Below are 17,509 nucleotides of genomic sequence, written 5' to 3'. Positions count from 1 at the left end.
CCTCACGCGCCAGCACTGGGCCCGCGCGAGCGAGCGCACGCACGCACGCAGGCGGCGGAGGCCGCGCACAGCCCCACTACGTAGTGTTTGTTTTTCCTTTCTCTTCCCCTCCCTCTTTCGGCTCACCGAGCCCGAAACAACGCCACCGGGAAATGCTTCCTTTCCAGCCTCTCGGTTCCCCTACCGCGGGCGGGCGCGCGCAGAGATGAAGGAGTTCCCTTCCTCATCCCCCCGCCCCCTTTCATCACTGGGGCCAATCGCCGCTGGTAGCTTTACGGCGCAGTCGCACCGGAGTCCCAGACGGGCCAGCCTGGCGGCGGCTCAAGTGCCTCGTAGCACGGAAGCGTGTGCGCGCCTGTCTTGCCATACTCCAGCCGGGCTTCTGCGCAGTCGTCCAGGGTTCCCTTACCACGCGCCCCTCCCACCCTTTCACCACCGTACTCCTGTCTTTCAGTGGCCGGGGCGACCTAGCGCCCCCTCACTAGCCTCTCTCCCCTACTGTGTGTGCGTGCAGCAGATTCTTGAGTGTAACGAATGAAAAGTCGGAACGGAAACAGTTACAACATGAAGCGTACTGGCAGGATTTTCAGATTCGTACACAAAAGGGCTCTCCAGAACGGAGGAATACAGTAACCCTTGGCCTTCCGCTCAGCGCCTTAATTTCTACCCAGCAACAGACACTGTGAGTCCCCCTTTCGTGTCTCTTATTGGCCAACTTGAATCGTCTCCTGCGATTCTGATTGGTAATCCCTGATCGTCCGGATTTTTCCTATTGGTGAAATATTCGGTTTGCTTTTTTTTTTTCCGGGTTGATCCGCTGGGAAGGCGGGGTCATTTCTGCGGGATTATTTTTCCGAAGCTACTTCTGATTGGGCGGAGTGGCGCAATGCGCGCGACCCTTTAGATCCCAAACTGTTGGAAGGCCTGACCCTTTACTCTCCGTGCTGCAGTCGGTAAGCCGTAACCAAGGAGGACGCTTCCGGATTTGAGCATCTGCAGAAGGCGTGGAGTTGGCCGGGCATTTGTTGGGCTTGCAACAAGGATGCTTGTGTGGCCGCCTCAGTTTCGCCCGTGTGTTGAATGCACAGACCTCGTCCACCTCGGTTTCCTAGCTCAGAGCAAAGACCAACTAATGCTAGTTGAATACGGGCAAATAAGGAAAGGCCATTGACATCTTTGAGCAGTTATACCCGCCTACTTTTTTCTACTTCCAGGTCGGGGAAGGGAGAGGGAGGGTGTGTCCAAAAGAAAGGAGTAAGCAAATTCCGCCGGGGTTTGCCCGTTTGCCAAAATTATTTATACGGGGAGTCGCCTCACGTTGTAGTCGCCTTTTTTGTCAATCAATCCTTGGCTTTGGTATTCCCATATCGTCTTTTAACTAGTGTACTGCACTTCTGGAGTCTGAAAAATACTGCCGAGAGGAAATGCGGGGGCTATAGTATAAACAAGCAAAGCTCACCTCCCCGGGAGTGTGTGTGTTGGGGGTGTGGGGGGGAGGAGGCTGCCTGCAAAAAGGGTAACTTCCTGCTTTCTTAGTTGGCTACCAAAAATCCGTTATTTTGTTCCCAATCCCAAAGCTCCAGTGACTCTTAAACTTCCCAATTCTGCAAGAGCACTGGATGACAAAGAATTATGGAGAAGCGCCTGCAGGAGGCTCAGCTGTACAAGCAGGAAGGGAACCATCGCTACCGGGAAGGGAAGTACCGACATGCTGTGAGTAGGTACCATCGAGCTCTGCTTCAGCTGCGGGGTTTGGATCCAAGTCTGCCCTCCCCGATACCTAATCTAGGACCTCAGGGCCCGGCTCTCACCCCTGAACAGGAAAACATACTGCACACCACCCAGACAGACTGCTACAACAATCTAGCTGGTAAGAACAGGGATGAAGGGTGGGTAGAGAGCATGGAGGCAGGAACATGAACACCTGTGAACACTAGGAAAAATACGTTCTTTTCTGCTGTCATCCAGTTATTCTGCCATGAATTGAAATACATTTCCAAACTGTAGGGTACTAATTTCGTTTTTATGCATCAGGGCTTCTCAGGCATTACCTAGAGAGTAATGCCTGAGACCTACCCCCAGAGATTAGAATTTAATGGGGCCTGGTAACACAGGTTCTTTTTTATTTGGCCACAGAGCCTGTGTGCTTGAGAGAGAGACAGTGAGAGGGAAAAATGAGAAAACCCACCCCTTCATTTTCCTTTAGGGATTTTGGGGGTGTATGTACATATTCCTGGAGTGATTTTCTGGCCACCACTGCCATGAGTTGAACTATGCTTGGCCATATGGGAGTCCAGTGCCTTAACCACCATGCCACCTGCTTCTCCCCAATCTACATTTTTAAAAAAGAATTATTTCATTTTATTTGTTTTTTATTATTCTTCACTTTGATCAGAGAAAGAGAGTGAGCGTGAAAGCAAGCTGCCAGGTGTGGGACTTGAGCTGTGGTCAGCCATGTAGGATATAGTGCCTTAACCACTATGCCACCTGCTAGCCCTCCAATTTACACTTTTAAAGAATTATTTTATTTAACTTTTATTTTATTTATTTATTTACTTATTTATTTTAATTTGACCAGAGAGGACAGAGAGAGGGAGAGAAAGAAACTGAGAAAGCAACCCACCAGGTCCAGTACTCGAATCAGTCAGCCATGTGGGAGTCCAGCATCCCTAACCACTATGCCACTAGCCTCCTCAATTTATACTTCTAACAATAATACCACTTCAAGATGGTGTTTATAGTTTAGAGAATTTTGCACATTACCGAAAAAAACTAAATTGATAGTTAGGACATTGTTTAAGGAAAATTTAATATTTGGGAAAGAGCTGGTGTTATAGATATTTAATGGTTTGCATAGCTTTTTCTGTTTCTCTTTTCTATGAATCAGATAACTTGGGTAACTAGTATGTTTCATCACTGGCCTGGATGAAAAAAATGGATGCTATAGTTGGTATTGTTGGGATTAACCTGCTAAGAGAAGCACATCTCTTAGATCCATTCTATGGCAGGCACAATAGCCATAGAGCCAATTATTTTGTAGAATATTGAAATATTCTAGTAGTCTAAGTTGATGCCATAGAAGTCATTAGGAGTAGTTTTTACACCAAATGGTTATTTTAACAAAGTTACTTATCAATAGTTTATTGAAAACCCTGTTTTGGGGACCAGCAGATGGTGTAATGGTTACGTTGCTGAACTGCAGACAGAGTTCTGGACCTGGAGGCCTGAGACTCACCCCTGGCGCATGTGCATGTGTGTCCAAAATCCCAAGAGGAGAATAGAGGAGAAGAAATTGCAGCATGTCCATCCCCTTGGGGGGTAATTTTTCGCTTTCTGTCTCTTCCGAATACATGTGCCCTATAGCAAAAAATCTTTTTTTAAAAAAAGAAAAAACCTTAGGTTTTTTTGTTTGTTTTTTAAAGAATTATTTAACTTTATTATTATTATTTTCCAGTTTGACTAGAGAAAGAAAGTGAAAAAGCAAACCCCTAGGTCCAGGACTTGAACCATCGTCAGCCATGTGGGAGTCCAGCACCTTTTACCACCACGCCACCTGCTGCCTCTGAAAACATTGTTTGTATTTTTTAAAAAAAAAAACCTTGTTTTTTTATACTATGTGTCCAGTGCTACTCTTAGACTCAAATATCAAAAATAGAATTATAGGGGGACCAGCAGTTAGCGTAATGGCTATGTCGCTGGACTCCCACGTAGTCGACCGCGGTTCGTGTCCCAGACCCGGTGGCTTAGAACTCACGCCGGACGTGTGTGCGTGCGTGCCCAAGATCCCGAGAGGAGAATGGAGGAGAAGGGATTGCGGCGTGGCCATCCCCCCTAGGGGGTGATTTCTCGCTTTTTGTCTCTATGTCTCTCTCTGTCTGTCTGGCGAGTGCACACGCCCTATAGCGACAACCTCTCCAAAAAAAAAAAAAGAATAATAGGAGCTGTTGCAATGTAAAGCACTGAAAGTCAGGTCCTGCCTGCCCATATGGGGACTATGATTTGAATCCCACCCAGCTGGTCTGAAACATGCCAGGCATGTGGAGGAAGAGAATCACAGCGTGACAATGCTCTGTGGACAATGCCCCTCCATTCCTCCTCCTTTCTCATGTGCATGTGCACAGACTATATGGTGAATGATGAAAAATAATTTTAAGGGAACCAGCAGTTAGCGTAATGGCTATGTCGCTGGACTCCCACGTGGTCGACCGTGGTTCGCATCCCGGACCCGGTGGCTTAAAACTCATGCCGGGCGCGTGTGCGTGCGTGCCCAAGATCCCGAGAGGAGAATGGAGGAGAAGGGATTGCGGCGTGACCATCCCCCCTGGGGGGTGATTTCTCGCTTTCTGTCTCTATGTCTCTGTCTGTCTGGCGAGCGCACGCGCCCTACAGTGAAAATCTCTCCAAAAAAAAAAAAATAATAATAATAATAATTTTAAAAAGAATAGTCATTGTAGCAACAGGGTTTTTGTTTTTTTGCCATAGGCTACCTGTGCTCACCAGAGAAAAGCAAAGAGGTAAAATGAGAAATCACCCCCTGGGGGTATGTTTGACTGCAGAATGTTGTAAATTGTTAAAAAGTAGAATACCTATTATAAAGAGTTGAAACCAAAAAAATTAGGAAATGAGTTTTTCTTTTTTTAATTTTCTTTTTATTTACTTATTGGTATTTACATTTAATCACTAAATGTCTTTACAGCGTACAACATGGTTTTTCCTAGCATGGGTACAGCACATGTTAGTCAAGTCAGGGAAATGAGATCTTTTATGGTTGGGTACTTGGTGGTGCCTTGGCTTTCCAGGTGAATTTGGGGGCAGGGACTAGCTGCACAGCCTCTGGAGCTGCTTTGTAGATGCTTTGTAAAGATTCACTGAATTGGGACCAGCAGATGGTGTAATGGTTATGTTGCTGGACTCCCACATAGTCCACCACGGTTCAAGTGCCAGACCTAGTGGCTTAAAACTCACACTAGGCGTATATGCATTTGTGCCCAAAATTCCAAGAAGAGAATGGAGACGGGATTGAGGTGTAACCATCCCCGCAGAGGGTGATTTCTCACTTTCTGTCTCTCTGCCTCTCTGGCAAGCACACGTGACCTATAGCAAAAATCTCTCTTAAAAAAATTGTAATAATAAAATACTTATTTTAAAATAGTAAATAAAACTATCTAAAATATTAGTACTATATGTCAGTTGGCAGCTAATGACTAGTTAAATCAGATGCAGCCTCTGGTTATAGGAAACTAACTAGTATTGGTTTTATTAGACAGTGGGGGATGGGGAGGACACCAGCAGGTGGCGTGGTTAAGGCAGTGGACACTGCCACATGGCTATCCATGGTTCGAGTCCCAGATCTGGTGGCTTGCTTTCCAACTTTCCCTCTCTTTCTCTCTCTCTGTCTCTTTCTGGTCAAATTAAAATAAATGAATGAAGAGACAGCAGGTGGCATGGTGATTAAGGGCACTGGACTCCCACATGGCCCACTGCGGTTCAAGTCTCAGAACTAGTGGCTTGCTTTCTCTGTCTCTCTCTGGTCAAATTGGAAAATAATAATAATAAATAAAGGTAAATAAAATAATTCTTTAAGAAAGAGACAATGAGAGAGAGAGATACAGAAAGCAAGCCACCAGGTCCAGGATTTGAACCATAATCGACCATGTGAGAGTCCAGCATCTTAACCACCATACCACCTACTGACCCCTTAAAGTATGTTCTTAATGGTTTTAGAGCCAGGTCTAACCCAACACTAGCTACGTAGTAGGCAGTGGGTTGACAGTGAAGTCGACTGCAAGGGATGTTAAGCTTTCGTTCCCTGCTGCATCCCCCATTCCTAGATGGGTGTCTGGCACATGGGAGGCACGTCAGCATTTTCTGGATAAGTGAATGTTGTTGATATCACCTTATGTTTGGTACTACCTTCATCTGGCCAGTGGAGCCGAGAATACTAAGGCCCTCCTCCCTCTTCTCTTTTCATTTGGCCCATTAGCCTGTCTCCTTCAGATGGAGCCAGTGAACTACGAACGAGTGAGAGAATACAGTCAGAAAGTCCTGGAACGGCAGCCTGATAACGCCAAAGCCTTGTACCGAGCTGGAGTAGCCTTTTTCCATCTGCAAGACTATGACCGGGCTCGGCATTACCTCCTAGCTGCCATCGATAGGCAGCCAAAAGGTGAGCAAGAAGGAGATCCAAGTGGTGAGGACAAATAAAATGGTCCTGCTAATGTGGTATATATTTTATTTTATTTTGTCATTGTATTGATTTTTTAAATAATATTATCAGGGCCCAGCAGTTGGTGTAATGGTTATGTCGCTGGACTCCCATGTGGTCGACTATGATTCTATTCCTGGACCTGGTGGCTTAAACTCACGCTGGGTGCATGTGCTTGCGTGCCCAAGATCCCAAGAGGAGAATGGAGAAGGGATTGCAGTGTGACCATCCCCCTGGGGGGGTGACTTCTCACTTTCTGTCTCTCTGTCTCTTTCTGGCAAGCACATGCGCCCTATAGCAAAAACCTCTCAAAAAAATATATATATATTGTCATAAAAAGTATAAAAAGATACACGAGGGACCTGCAGATGGCATGATGGTTATGTCGCTGGAGTCCCATGTAGGCAACTTAGTTTGAATCCTAGACCCGGTGGCTTCAAACTCACTCCAGGCACGTGCTACATGCCCACCCGAGATCCCGAGAAGGATAGAGAAGAGGTTGTGGTGTGGCCACCCCACGGGATGATTTCCCACTTTCTGTCTCTCTCTGGTGCATGCCATGCGCCTTATAGCCAAAAAAAAATTTAAAAAGGTAAGACAAGCCTTCTTTTACTCTTGTATTCTTATCTCCCCAGGAAAGCAGTATTATTAGGTTTGTGTATATCCTCAGGAAGTGTTTATGCTTACACAGGCATATGTGAGGGGACTTGAGAAAGTTCCTGGGAAAAGAGGGACCATGTACTACTTAGCAGTAAAATGCAACACTTGCAAGGCTAATCCACACAGGAACAGTTCTGGGTTTGCATCCAGAGACCTCCCTGAGTACACAGGGCACCTGTATGCCCATAATCTGGGGCTGACTGAAATTGGGGATGGGTCAGGGCTTAAAGACCCTGTTTGGGGTGCTGTCTGTCTCTGACATTTGTAAAAGAAAAACTTTTTTTTTTGGTTAAAATTTTTTTCATTTATTAACTTTATTCATTTGTTTATTTCACTTTGACCAGAGAGGGTCAGACAGAGGGAGAGAGGGAGAGAGTGAGGGGGCAGGCCACCGGGTCCGGGACTCGAGCTGTGGTCAGCCATGTGGGAATCCGGCACCTTTAGCCACCATGCCACCTGCCATCCTCCAGAAAAACTTTTTTTTTTTTTGCCATAGAGGGTGTGCATTCTATAAGAGAGAGAGAAAGAAATCACTTCCTAGGAGATGGCCATGCTGCAATCCTTTCTCCTCCATTCTCCTCTTGAGGCTTTGGATACATAAGCACATACACCTGGCATGTCTCTCAAGCCACCGGATCTGGGACCAAGTCACGTAGTCAGCCATGTGGAATCGAGCCACCCCAACTACCATGCCACTGACCGACCCTGAAATAAACTTTTATAAAAGAAATCACTTCCTAGGAGATGGCCATGCTGCAATCCTTTCTCCTCCATTCTCCTCTTGAGGCTTTGGATACATAAGCACATACACCTGGCATGTCTCTCAAGCCACCGGATCTGGGACCAAGTCACGTAGTCAGCCATGTGGAATCGAGCCACCCCAACTACCATGCCACTGACCGACCCTGAAATAAACTTTTATAAAAATGGAATTAAAGCGCCAGCAGGTGGTGTAATGGTTAAGGCACCACACTCCCACATGGCTGACCTCAGTTCAAGTCTCAGACCTGGTGGCTTGCTTTCTCACTTTACCTCCCTCTGTCTCTGTCTGATAAGTATGTGTGCCCTATAGCAAATTAAAAAAATAATAATGATGATGGGGGCCAGCAGGTGGCGTAGTGGTTAAGGGTGCTGGATTCCCACATGGCCCACCGCAGTTCGAGTCCCAGGCCTGTTGGCTTGCTTTCTCACTTTCCCTCTCTCTCACACTCTGCCCCTCTCTGATCAAATTTAAAAATATAAATAAATAAATATTAAAATTCTTTAAAAAAAAAAAAAAAGGAAGAAAGAAAGAAAAAGGGCAGGCCTGCTGAGAGAGAATTTGAGATCTGGTACTTTGTTTCCAAGTCAAAGAGGATATGGTGGAGAAGATGACAGTCTTACTCCTATATTGGCTGGTTAAGTGCTAAAAGTTGTTTCCCTTTTTGTATTCTGGCTTAAAGCAGCTACTGGTCGCTAGAAGCAAGAGTCCCCAAACATGCAGTAAAATCTCACTAAATAAGTGAGAATGCCACTATCAAATAATAAAAATGTAAAATATGAGCCATTTGTTCGTGCTTCTTACCTCCAAGCACATGGGTTTATTGCCACCTATGTGAATGCTATCTTTGGAGACTCTACTGCAATGATAATTAACTGTCTCACCAAACTCCCTTTTCATATAAAATTAGCAACCAGTTTATCTCAGTACAGAGAGTTTTTAAAAATTCAGGGGCTGGGTGGAAAAGTTCGAGCTGGACGTTTTAGCGGGCGCTGCTACACTGATGGCAGGGATTTTGCACTTAGTAGTTAAGAGGTCTCCCGGCAAATTACAGACTGTGACAAAAGGTGTGGAGTCTCTCATTTGTACAGACCAGATTCATCACAAATTTACTAGGTCAAGAATACCGGATAAAGTATTTCAACCTTCAACTGCCGATCATGAAAAATATGGTGGGGATCCACAGCACCCTAATAAATTGCATATTGCTACCCGAATAAAACGTACAAGACGGCGTCCATACTGGGAAAAAGATAGAATAAAGATGCTTGGGTTAGAAAAAGCACATACCCCTCAAGTCCATAAAAAGATCCCTTCAGTGAATGCAAAACTAAAAGTAGTCAAACATTTGATAAGAATTCAGCCCCTGGGACCAGCAGTTAGCGTAATGGCTATGTCGCTGGACTCCCATGTAGTTGACCATGGTTTGTGTCCCGGACCCAGTGCCTTAAAACTCACTCCGGGCACGTGTGCGTGCATGCCCAAGATCCTCAGAGGAGAATGGAGGAGAAGGGATTGCGGTGTGGCCATCCCCCGGGGGGTGATTTCTTGCTTTCTGTCTCTCTGTCTAGAGAGCGCATAGCAAAAACCTCTCAAAAAAAAAAAAATAAATAAATAAATAAAAAGAATTCAGCCCCTGAAGGTGCCCCAAGGACTTCCCACAGAGGAGGACCTGTCTAAGAGGTGCCTCAAGAGCACAGGGGAGTTGGTAATACAGTGATGTCTGAAGTCTGTGGAACCCGAAGTGATGAAGTCCTGATGCCAGAGCAGCTTCAGGTTAGAAAATGCAAATCTTTATTTAAAGATGGTGAGAAAGTGTTTCACTAAAATATGTTATAAATACAAAAAAAAAAAAAAATCAGGGTGGCAGGTGGTGTGGTGATTAGGGATCCTGGACTCCCACAAGCCCACGGTTCAAGTCCCAGACCAGGCAGCTTGCTTTCTCTCCCTTTCTCTCTGTCTCTCTCTGGTCAAAATTGAAGAATATTGGGCCGGCAGGTGGTGTGGTGATTGGAAGTGCTGGACTCCCACATGACCAACTGTGGTTTAGGTCCTGGACCTGGTGGTTTGCTTTCTCACTCCCTACCCCCGTCTCTCTCCGATCAAACTGGAAAATAGTAATAATAATGATAAGTAAAGTTAAATAAAGTAAGTTTTTTTTCATTGAAGGATAGGGCCAACAGGTAGCATGGTGGTTAACGCACTGGACAGTCCTATGTGGTCGACCGTGGTTCAAGTCCTGGACCTGATGGCTTGCTTTTTTACTTTCCCTCTCTCTTTCTCTCTCTGGTCAAATTAAAATAAATGAAGGAATAAATAAAATTAAATATAAATGGTTCTTTTTTAAAAAATTGAAGAATAATGGGGTCAGCAGGTGGCGTGGTGGTTGAGGCACTGAACTCCCACATGTTGACTGTGGTTTTGGGTCCCAGACCTGGTGGCTTGCTTTCTCATTTTCCTTTTCTCTGTCTGTCTTTCTCTGGTCAAAATTGAAGAATAAATAAAAATTGAATAATAAAAATAAAAATAAATCTTTTTAAAAATTGAAGAATAATGATAAAATATAAATCTTTTTTTGGGGGGGAGGGAGAGGTTTTTGCTATAGGGTGTGTGTGCTTGCCACACAGACAGAGAGAGACAGAGAAAGAGAAAGCGAGAAATCACCCCACAGGGGGATGGCCACGCCGTAATCCCATCTCCTCCGTTCTCCTCTCGGGATCTTGGGCACACATGCACACGCACCCGGCGTGAGTTTAAGCCACTGGGTCTAGGACTTGAACTGCAGTTGACCACGTGGGTACTTATTTATTTTAATTTAACTACAGAGGGACAGAGTGAGAGAGAGAGGGGAAAGTGAGAATCCAAGCCGCCAGGTCTAGGAGTTGAACCACGGTCAGCCATATGGGAGTCTAGCACCCTTAACCACCAAACCAACTGCCAGCGCCCCCCCACACACACACACTTAACTTTTTTAAAGAATTATTTATTTATTTAATTATATTTGTTACTATTTTTAATTTGACCAGAGAGAGGCAGAGAGAGAGAAAGTAAGAAAGCAAGCTGCCAGGTCTGGGACTTGAACCACAGTAAAAGTCCAGTGCCCTTAACTGCTATGCCACATGCTGACCCAAAGTTATTTTATTTAACTTTATTTATTTAAATTTTTTTAAAATTCAAATGAGTGGGGCCACCAGGTAGTATAGTGGTTGAGGCACTGAACTTCCACATGGTCAACTGCGGTTCAAGTCCTGGGCCTGGGGGCTTGCTTTCTTACTTTTTCTCTCTCTCACTCTCGTGAGTGTGCATGCCCTATAGCAAATTAACAACTAATAAATAAATAGATATTTTTTTAAAAACTCAAATGGAGGCCAGCCCATGGCTTAATGGTTAAGGCAGCTGGAGACCCCCCCACATGGCTTATTGTATAGTTTGAGTCCCACACCCAGTGGCTGGAAAAACATGTCAGGTATGTGTGTATATGTTCAAAAATCTGAAAGGAGTTTAAAATGGAGGAGAGGGGATTGCAGCATGACTATTTCCCATTGGGACAGGGGGAAGTGCTTTCTCATTTTTCGCCCTCTCTCTGTCTCTTGTCCAGTGAGCACACATGCTGTTTGGCAAATTAAAACAAAAAGTTCAGGGTGGTATTAATGATATGTACTATTGCATAGAATAATTGTGATATATTCAGATCTTGGAGAGAGCAAAATATGAGTATGTTACTAATCCTCTCCTGCCCCAAAGTGTGATTACGGTCTAAGTACCTCTAACTACCTTCTATGTTGTCTTCCAAGATGCCAACGTCCGGAGGTACCTCCAGCTGACTCAGTCGGAACTCAGCAGCTACCATAGGAAAGAGAAGCAGCTCTATCTGGGCATGTTTGGCTAACAAAAAAGAAAGATGCTCCTCTGCTCGAATTTAGGTGGACTATGAAAGACCCATCACGGGGAAACCTGAGCCTTGGCACGAGAAACGAACCCTATACCTCTGACCCAGGTGGATTTCTGTTTTGTTTCCAGTTCTGTACAAATTATTTGCTACCTACTTTTTTTTTTTTGTCTATCCATCTGTATATCTGTATAGCTTTTGATACATGTTATTGGGGATTTGTGCCTGGAGAAATACACTCAGAAAACATTCATTAGCTAAGAGCGGAATTAATCATCTCTAGCACAGAACTGAATGAATGATGTTGTTAGATGCACATCACAGAACAGAGGGTGAACCGAGAACGGAGCAGTGAGGATAGGCAGAAAAAACTTCCTTCTTTTGTTTTCTCAAATACCCAAAGCACAAGCTGTATTTTTTTTGTGAAACCTGACAATTATAAATGGGCCTACGTGTCCTAAAATGAAGGATTTGAAATTAGCCGTTTTGCATTAAATTAATTCCTTATTCTCCTTACTATTCCACATACAGTCAGATTATTTTTTTCCCCCAACAAAATATGTGTTTTCTATTTTTTCTTGTAATTTCTAGTCCTTGGTGTTGCTCATACTCAGGTCGTTAGTATAGTACACTTATTCATATGTTTTTCATTAAACTACTATATCTTAAAATCTCTGGAGGGACCAGCAGTTGGCATAACGGCTATGTCACTGGACTCCCATGTAGTCGACTGCGGTTCGAGTCCCGGACCCAGTTGCTTAAACTCACGCCGGGCACTTGTGCGTGCATACCGAAGATCCCAAGAGGAAAATGGAGAAGGGATGTGGCCATCCCCCCTGGGAGGTGACTTCTTGCTTTTTGTCTCTCTTTCTCTCTGTCTTTCTGGCGAGTGCATGCGCCCTATAGCAAAAACCTCTCCAAAAAAAAAAATCTCTGACATTGGGGCCAGCAGGTGTCATGGTGGTTAAGGGCACTGGACTCCCACATGGCTGACCATAGTTCCAGTCCCATACCTGGAGGCTTGCTTTCTCACTTTCTCTCTCTCTCTCTCTGGAAATACTTAATAATAATAAATAAAGTTAAAATAATTCTTAAAAACTAATCTTTGGAATCATGGATCTAAGTATTTATTTAATAATCCTTCAGCCCTCATGCCAAAGCACCCAAACAATAAACATTTTAATTTAATTTAATTTATTATTATTATTATTATTATTTTAGATTTTTGCCATAGAGTGTGTGTGCTTGCTGCAGAGAGAAAGAAAGATGGAAAGTGAGAAATTATCCCCCTCCCCCAGCAGGGATGGCTCAGATCTTCAGAGGAAGGGCTATTCCTGCTTACTGCTTTTTAGGTACCCCAGGGAGGACCAGCTGGTGGCATGGTGGTTAAGGCTCTGGACTCTCACATGGTGGCCGACTGTGGTTCAAATCCAGGAATTGGTGGCTTGCTTTCTCACTTTCCCTTTCTCTCTGGTCTAATTTAAAATAAATAAATAAATACAAATTAAAAACAAATTATTCTTAAAGGAAAAATAATAAAATAGTGCCCCAGGGAGTCCTCTGGAAGCTGCACTGGGCATGGATGCAGTCGCAGGTCTGGTGCGGTCCTGGCTCAGTAGGAGACTGCATGTATCACGGAGCCCCTTTTTCCTTCTGTTTTCCCATGGTGGATGATGTACACAGTAGATGAGAGTACTACATCGTTGAGACAATATAGCTCTGCCTCTGCTTTTATGGAAGTAATAAGCTACTGTCATTAGCCATCATATAACAGAACAAACAGATTTCAGAAGGAAAAAACACTTAACTCCTGGGCCAGCAGGTGGCATGGAGGTTAAGGCGGCTAGATCCCACATGGCCAGTGGGATAGTTCTTGTTCTGGACCTAGTGATTTGAAAAACGTTCTGGCCCATGCTGGCACCCAAAATCTAGAGAATGGAGTTGGGATTGTGGTGTGGCCATCCCCTCTAGGGGATGGTTTATCACTCTCCCTCTATCTCTTTCTCTCTGTCTCTCTGGCACATGCACATGCCCTATAACAATCTAATATAAGTAAGTAAATAAAGTAAAACAAAATTTTGTTTAAACCTTAATTCTTTGTCACTAACTAACACTCCTTCTCCCAAAGAGCTAGACTCCTCTTTGTTCTTCCTTTAAATAATACAACTAACAGAAAACTTCTCTGGGGCTGCATCAGTAAAATGTTTCACCATGAGCAGACACACATGGGAGGGGGCCCTCTGGATTCACAACCAAAACCCTCCCTGAGTGCTGCAGGACTGGCTGAGGTTGGGGGTAGCTCACATCAAGACTGTTGAGGGTACATGCATGTGCACTGTCTATTTTACACACACACACGTATTGTTCTCTCATAGGAGAAATAAACTTAAAATTTTTTTGACCAGATAATCTTAGGAAGCCCAAGGACACAGAACTAATAAAAGAACATTCTTCTTCCAAGCTGTTTAAAATTGCTAAGCTTAGATTTGTTGAAAAAATGTTGTCATGGTTGCATGTCTTATATGCTTTGGGCTGGTTTTGCCTTCTGATTTTTCTTTTTTTATTTCAAAAATTTGATGTTCCTGTAAGCTATCTCCTGCGTCAATGAGGAAAAAATAAAACTGGTATTTAAAAGTACACATTAGAAATTTCTTGTACTTGGGACTAGCAGATGGTGTAATGGTTACGTTGCTGGATTCCCACATGGCCAACTGCAGTTCAAGTCCTGGACCCAATGGCTTCAAACTCATGCTGGGTACGGGTGCGTGCATGCCCAAAATCCTAAGAGAAGGGCTGGCAGGTGGCATGGTGGTTAGGGCAATGGCATCCCATATGGCTAACCACAGTTTGAATTCTGGACCTAGCAGCTTGCTTTCTCACTTTTCACTCTCTTTCTTTCTCTCACTCAGTCCCTCTCTGGACAAATTAAAATAAATAAATAAATAAAGTTAAAATAAATGTTTAAAAATAAATAATTAATTAAATTGAATTTTTTAAAGAAAAAGAAATAGGGGCCAGCAGATGGCATGGTGGTTGGGGGCACTAGACTCCACATGGTCAGCTGTGATTCAAGTCCCAGATCTGGTGGCCTGCTTTCTTACTTTCCCTGTCTCTCTCTCTCTCGCTCACTCTGTTCCTCTCTGGTCAGATTTAAATAAATAAATAAATAAATAAATAAATAAAAGTCAAATAAAATAATTCTTTTTAAAAAGAAGAAATTTATTGGGAACCAGCAGTTAGCGTAATGGCTATGTCGCTGGACTCCCACGTAGTCCAGGTTCGTGTCCCGGACCCGGCGGCTTAAAACTCACGCCGGGTGCGTGTGCGTGCGTGCCCAAGATCCCGAGAGGAGAATGGAGGAGAAGGGATTGCGGCGTGACCATTCCCCCTGGGGGGTGATTTCTCGCTTTCTCTCTCTATGTCTCTGTCTGTCTGGCGAACGCACGCGCCCTATAGCGAAAACCTCTCCAAAAAAAATTTTTTTTTATTGCATTAATTCTTTTTTTTTTTCTTTTAGAGAGGTTTTGCCATAGGGTGCATGCACTTGCCTGAGAGACAAAAAGTGAGAAATCACCCCCCGGGGGGAATACCATGTCACAGTCCCTTCTCCTCCATTCTCCTCTTGAGATTTTGGGCACATGGACCAACAATTGGCGTAATGGCTATGTCGCTGGACTCCCGTGTAGTCAACCATGGTTTGAGTCCCAGACCCGGTGGCTTAAATACACGCCTGGCGCATGTTCATGTGTGTCCAAGATCTTGGGAGGAGAATGGAGGAGAAGAAGTTGGAGTGTGGTCATCCCCCTGGAGAGTGATTTCTTACTTTCTGTCTGTCTCTCTCTGTCTTTCTGGCGAGTATATGTGCCCTATAGCAAAAACCTCTCAAAAAATGAATAAAAAAGAGATTTTTGAGTACACACGCACATGTGCCCAGTGTGAGTTTTAAGCTGTTGGTTCAGGACTCAAACTGCAGTCGAATATGTGGGAGTCCAGCAACATAACCATTATGCCATCTGCACTAATCCTTTTAATAGTGCTGCTGAGGTAACCCCATAGTCAGGCTTGAATTTCAGTTTCATAGGGGCCAGCAGGTGGCATAGTACTTAAGGCACTAGACTCTCACGTGACCAATTGTGGTTCAAGTCCTAGACCCAGTGGCTTGAAAATCATGCCAGGAGCATGTGCTTGCATGCCCAAAATCTCTAGAGGAGGCTGGAGAAGGGATTGCAATGTGACCGTTTCCCCTGGAGGGGGTGACTTCTCACTTTCCCCCTCTCTCTGTCTCTCTCAGGTGAACTCACACACTCTAGTCAAAAACAACAACGAAAAATTCAGTTTTATAGTTTTGGTAAGTTTTGTACATTTAGTAGATTAAGTATATTGTTGCTTTTTTTTTTTTTTAATTTTGCTGTAGGTTGCATGTACTAGCTAGAGAGAGACAGATAAAAGAGAGAGAAGGAAAGTGAGAAAGCACTTCCCATGGGGATAGCCACACGGTAATTCTTTCTCCATTCTCCTCTCTGGATTTTGTGCATGTATACAGATAAAGCCAGTATGTCTTTCAAGAGTCTTGTTCCAGAACTCAAATTGCAGTCAGCCATGTGGGATCCAGCTGCATTGCCCATGCCACCAGCTAATCTGTAATTGCATTTACTATTATTTTGTAAAGAAATATTTTACTTTATTTATTTATTCATTTTAATTTGACCATAGAGGGACAGAGTGAGAGAGAAAGAGAGAAAATTGAGAAAGCAAACCCCCAGGTCAAGGCCTCTAACCATGGTCTGCCGTGTGGGAGTTCCACGCTTTTTTATTTTTTTTATTTATTTTTTTTTTTGAGAAGGTTTTTTTTTTTTTTTTTTTCTATAGGGCATGTGCGCTTGCCAGAAAGACAGAGAGACAGAAAGCGAGAAATCACCCCCCAGGGGGTATGGCCATGCCACAATCCATTCTCCTCCATTCTCCTCTTGGGATCTTGGGCACGTACACACACGCGCCCGGCGCGTATAGAAAAAGCGAGGATCGGGTGGGCCCATCTCCTCTGGTGGAGAAAGCCATGACCAGGAACCAGGGAATGTAAAACCAGTTGTTTTAGGATGTAAATTGTCTGAAGATGCTAAAATGATGTAATTTCTCTGATCTTTTTTGGGGCGAAATCTGATAAACATATGTGGCTTCCTTTAGCCTTATACTGTCCTGCAATATCGGTTATTGGTATCGACACAACAGGCAGGTAACGTTTTTGTATGCAAATATTCTCATAGCCATTGCTAATGAAGTTCACAGAACTGCTTCTGCTTGTGTCTAAAGGTCACTGTGTTTTCTCAGATTGGCCTCTCTCCACAAAAGTAGATTACAGGGTATCTGGACTCATTGGAGGATGATTTCTCTCTGTCTCTTCTACAACCTCATATGCATGTGTGCATCCTCTGTCGTGTGTGTGTGTGTGTGTGTGTGTGTGTGTGTTTAGGTTTTTGCCATAGGGCATGTGCACTCACTGGGGACAGAGAGAAAGTGAGAAATCACACCCCATGGGAGATGGCTACAATGCCATTCCTTCTCCTCCATCTTCCTTTTGGGGTTTTGGGTGTTCAAGCCCATGTGCCTAGAATGATTTTCAAGCTGCTGGGTCTGGGACTCAAACCATGGTTGGCCATGTGAGAGTCCAGTGCCTTAACTACTTTGCCACTTGCTATCCCCTGTCATAAATTATTTTTAAAAAAAGAACAAAGGAGGGGCTGGCAGATGGTGTGGTGGTTAAGGGCGCTAGATTCCCACATGACAGACTGTGGTTCGAGTCCCAGACCTGGCGGCTCGCTTTCTCACTTTCCCTCTCTCTCTTTCTCTCTCTCTCACTGTCTCTCTCTCTCTAGTAAAAATAAATAAATAAAGTTAAATAAAATAATTCTTATTAAAAAAAAGAGAGAGAACAGATACCAGCAGGCAATGTAGTGGACTCCCACATGACTGACTGCAGTCAAGTCCTGGCCCTGGT

General features: G+C 44.1%; 2 protein-coding genes and 1 pseudogene across 6 annotated transcripts in view; 2 read left to right on the top strand and 1 right to left on the bottom strand.

Moving 5' to 3' along the window:
• HNRNPUL2 (heterogeneous nuclear ribonucleoprotein U like 2) overlaps positions 1-367 on the bottom strand; it is a gene marked incomplete in the record, with an annotated part of 12,614 nt that extends 12,247 nt beyond the window's left edge. The window contains 1 exon segment of the mRNA XM_027774981.1: positions 290-367. Within this exon segment, the coding sequence (XP_027630782.1) occupies positions 290-367 (78 nt within the window).
• On the top strand, positions 9-12,067 carry TTC9C (tetratricopeptide repeat domain 9C). 5 transcript variants are annotated; one of them, XM_027774972.1, is made up of 5 exons: positions 9-682; positions 951-1,214; positions 1,578-1,870; positions 5,984-6,166; positions 11,420-12,067. In XM_027774972.1, exons 3-5 carry the CDS (start codon positions 1,633-1,635, stop codon positions 11,512-11,514), a joined length of 516 nt encoding a protein of 171 aa, XP_027630773.1. In that variant the 5' UTR covers positions 9-682; positions 951-1,214; positions 1,578-1,632; the 3' UTR covers positions 11,515-12,067. The 5 variants fall into 5 exon arrangements, with proteins under 5 accessions (XP_027630773.1, XP_006156628.1, XP_006156626.1 ...); XM_006156566.3 differs by lacking the exon at positions 951-1,214; XM_006156564.3 differs by lacking the exon at positions 9-682 and having other exon boundaries at positions 721-1,071.
• Positions 8,145-9,384, top strand: LOC114009256 (39S ribosomal protein L30, mitochondrial pseudogene; annotated as a pseudogene).
• Positions 12,068-17,509: the final 5,442 nt, after the last annotated feature.

This window comes from Tupaia chinensis, unplaced genomic scaffold, assembly GCF_000334495.1.
Source record: "Tupaia chinensis unplaced genomic scaffold, TupChi_1.0 Scaffold000502_1, whole genome shotgun sequence".
Lineage (NCBI taxonomy): Eukaryota > Metazoa > Chordata > Mammalia > Scandentia > Tupaiidae > Tupaia > Tupaia belangeri.
Note: the sequence above shows the minus strand (reverse complement) of the source record. Positions and strands in the feature narration are given on the sequence as shown.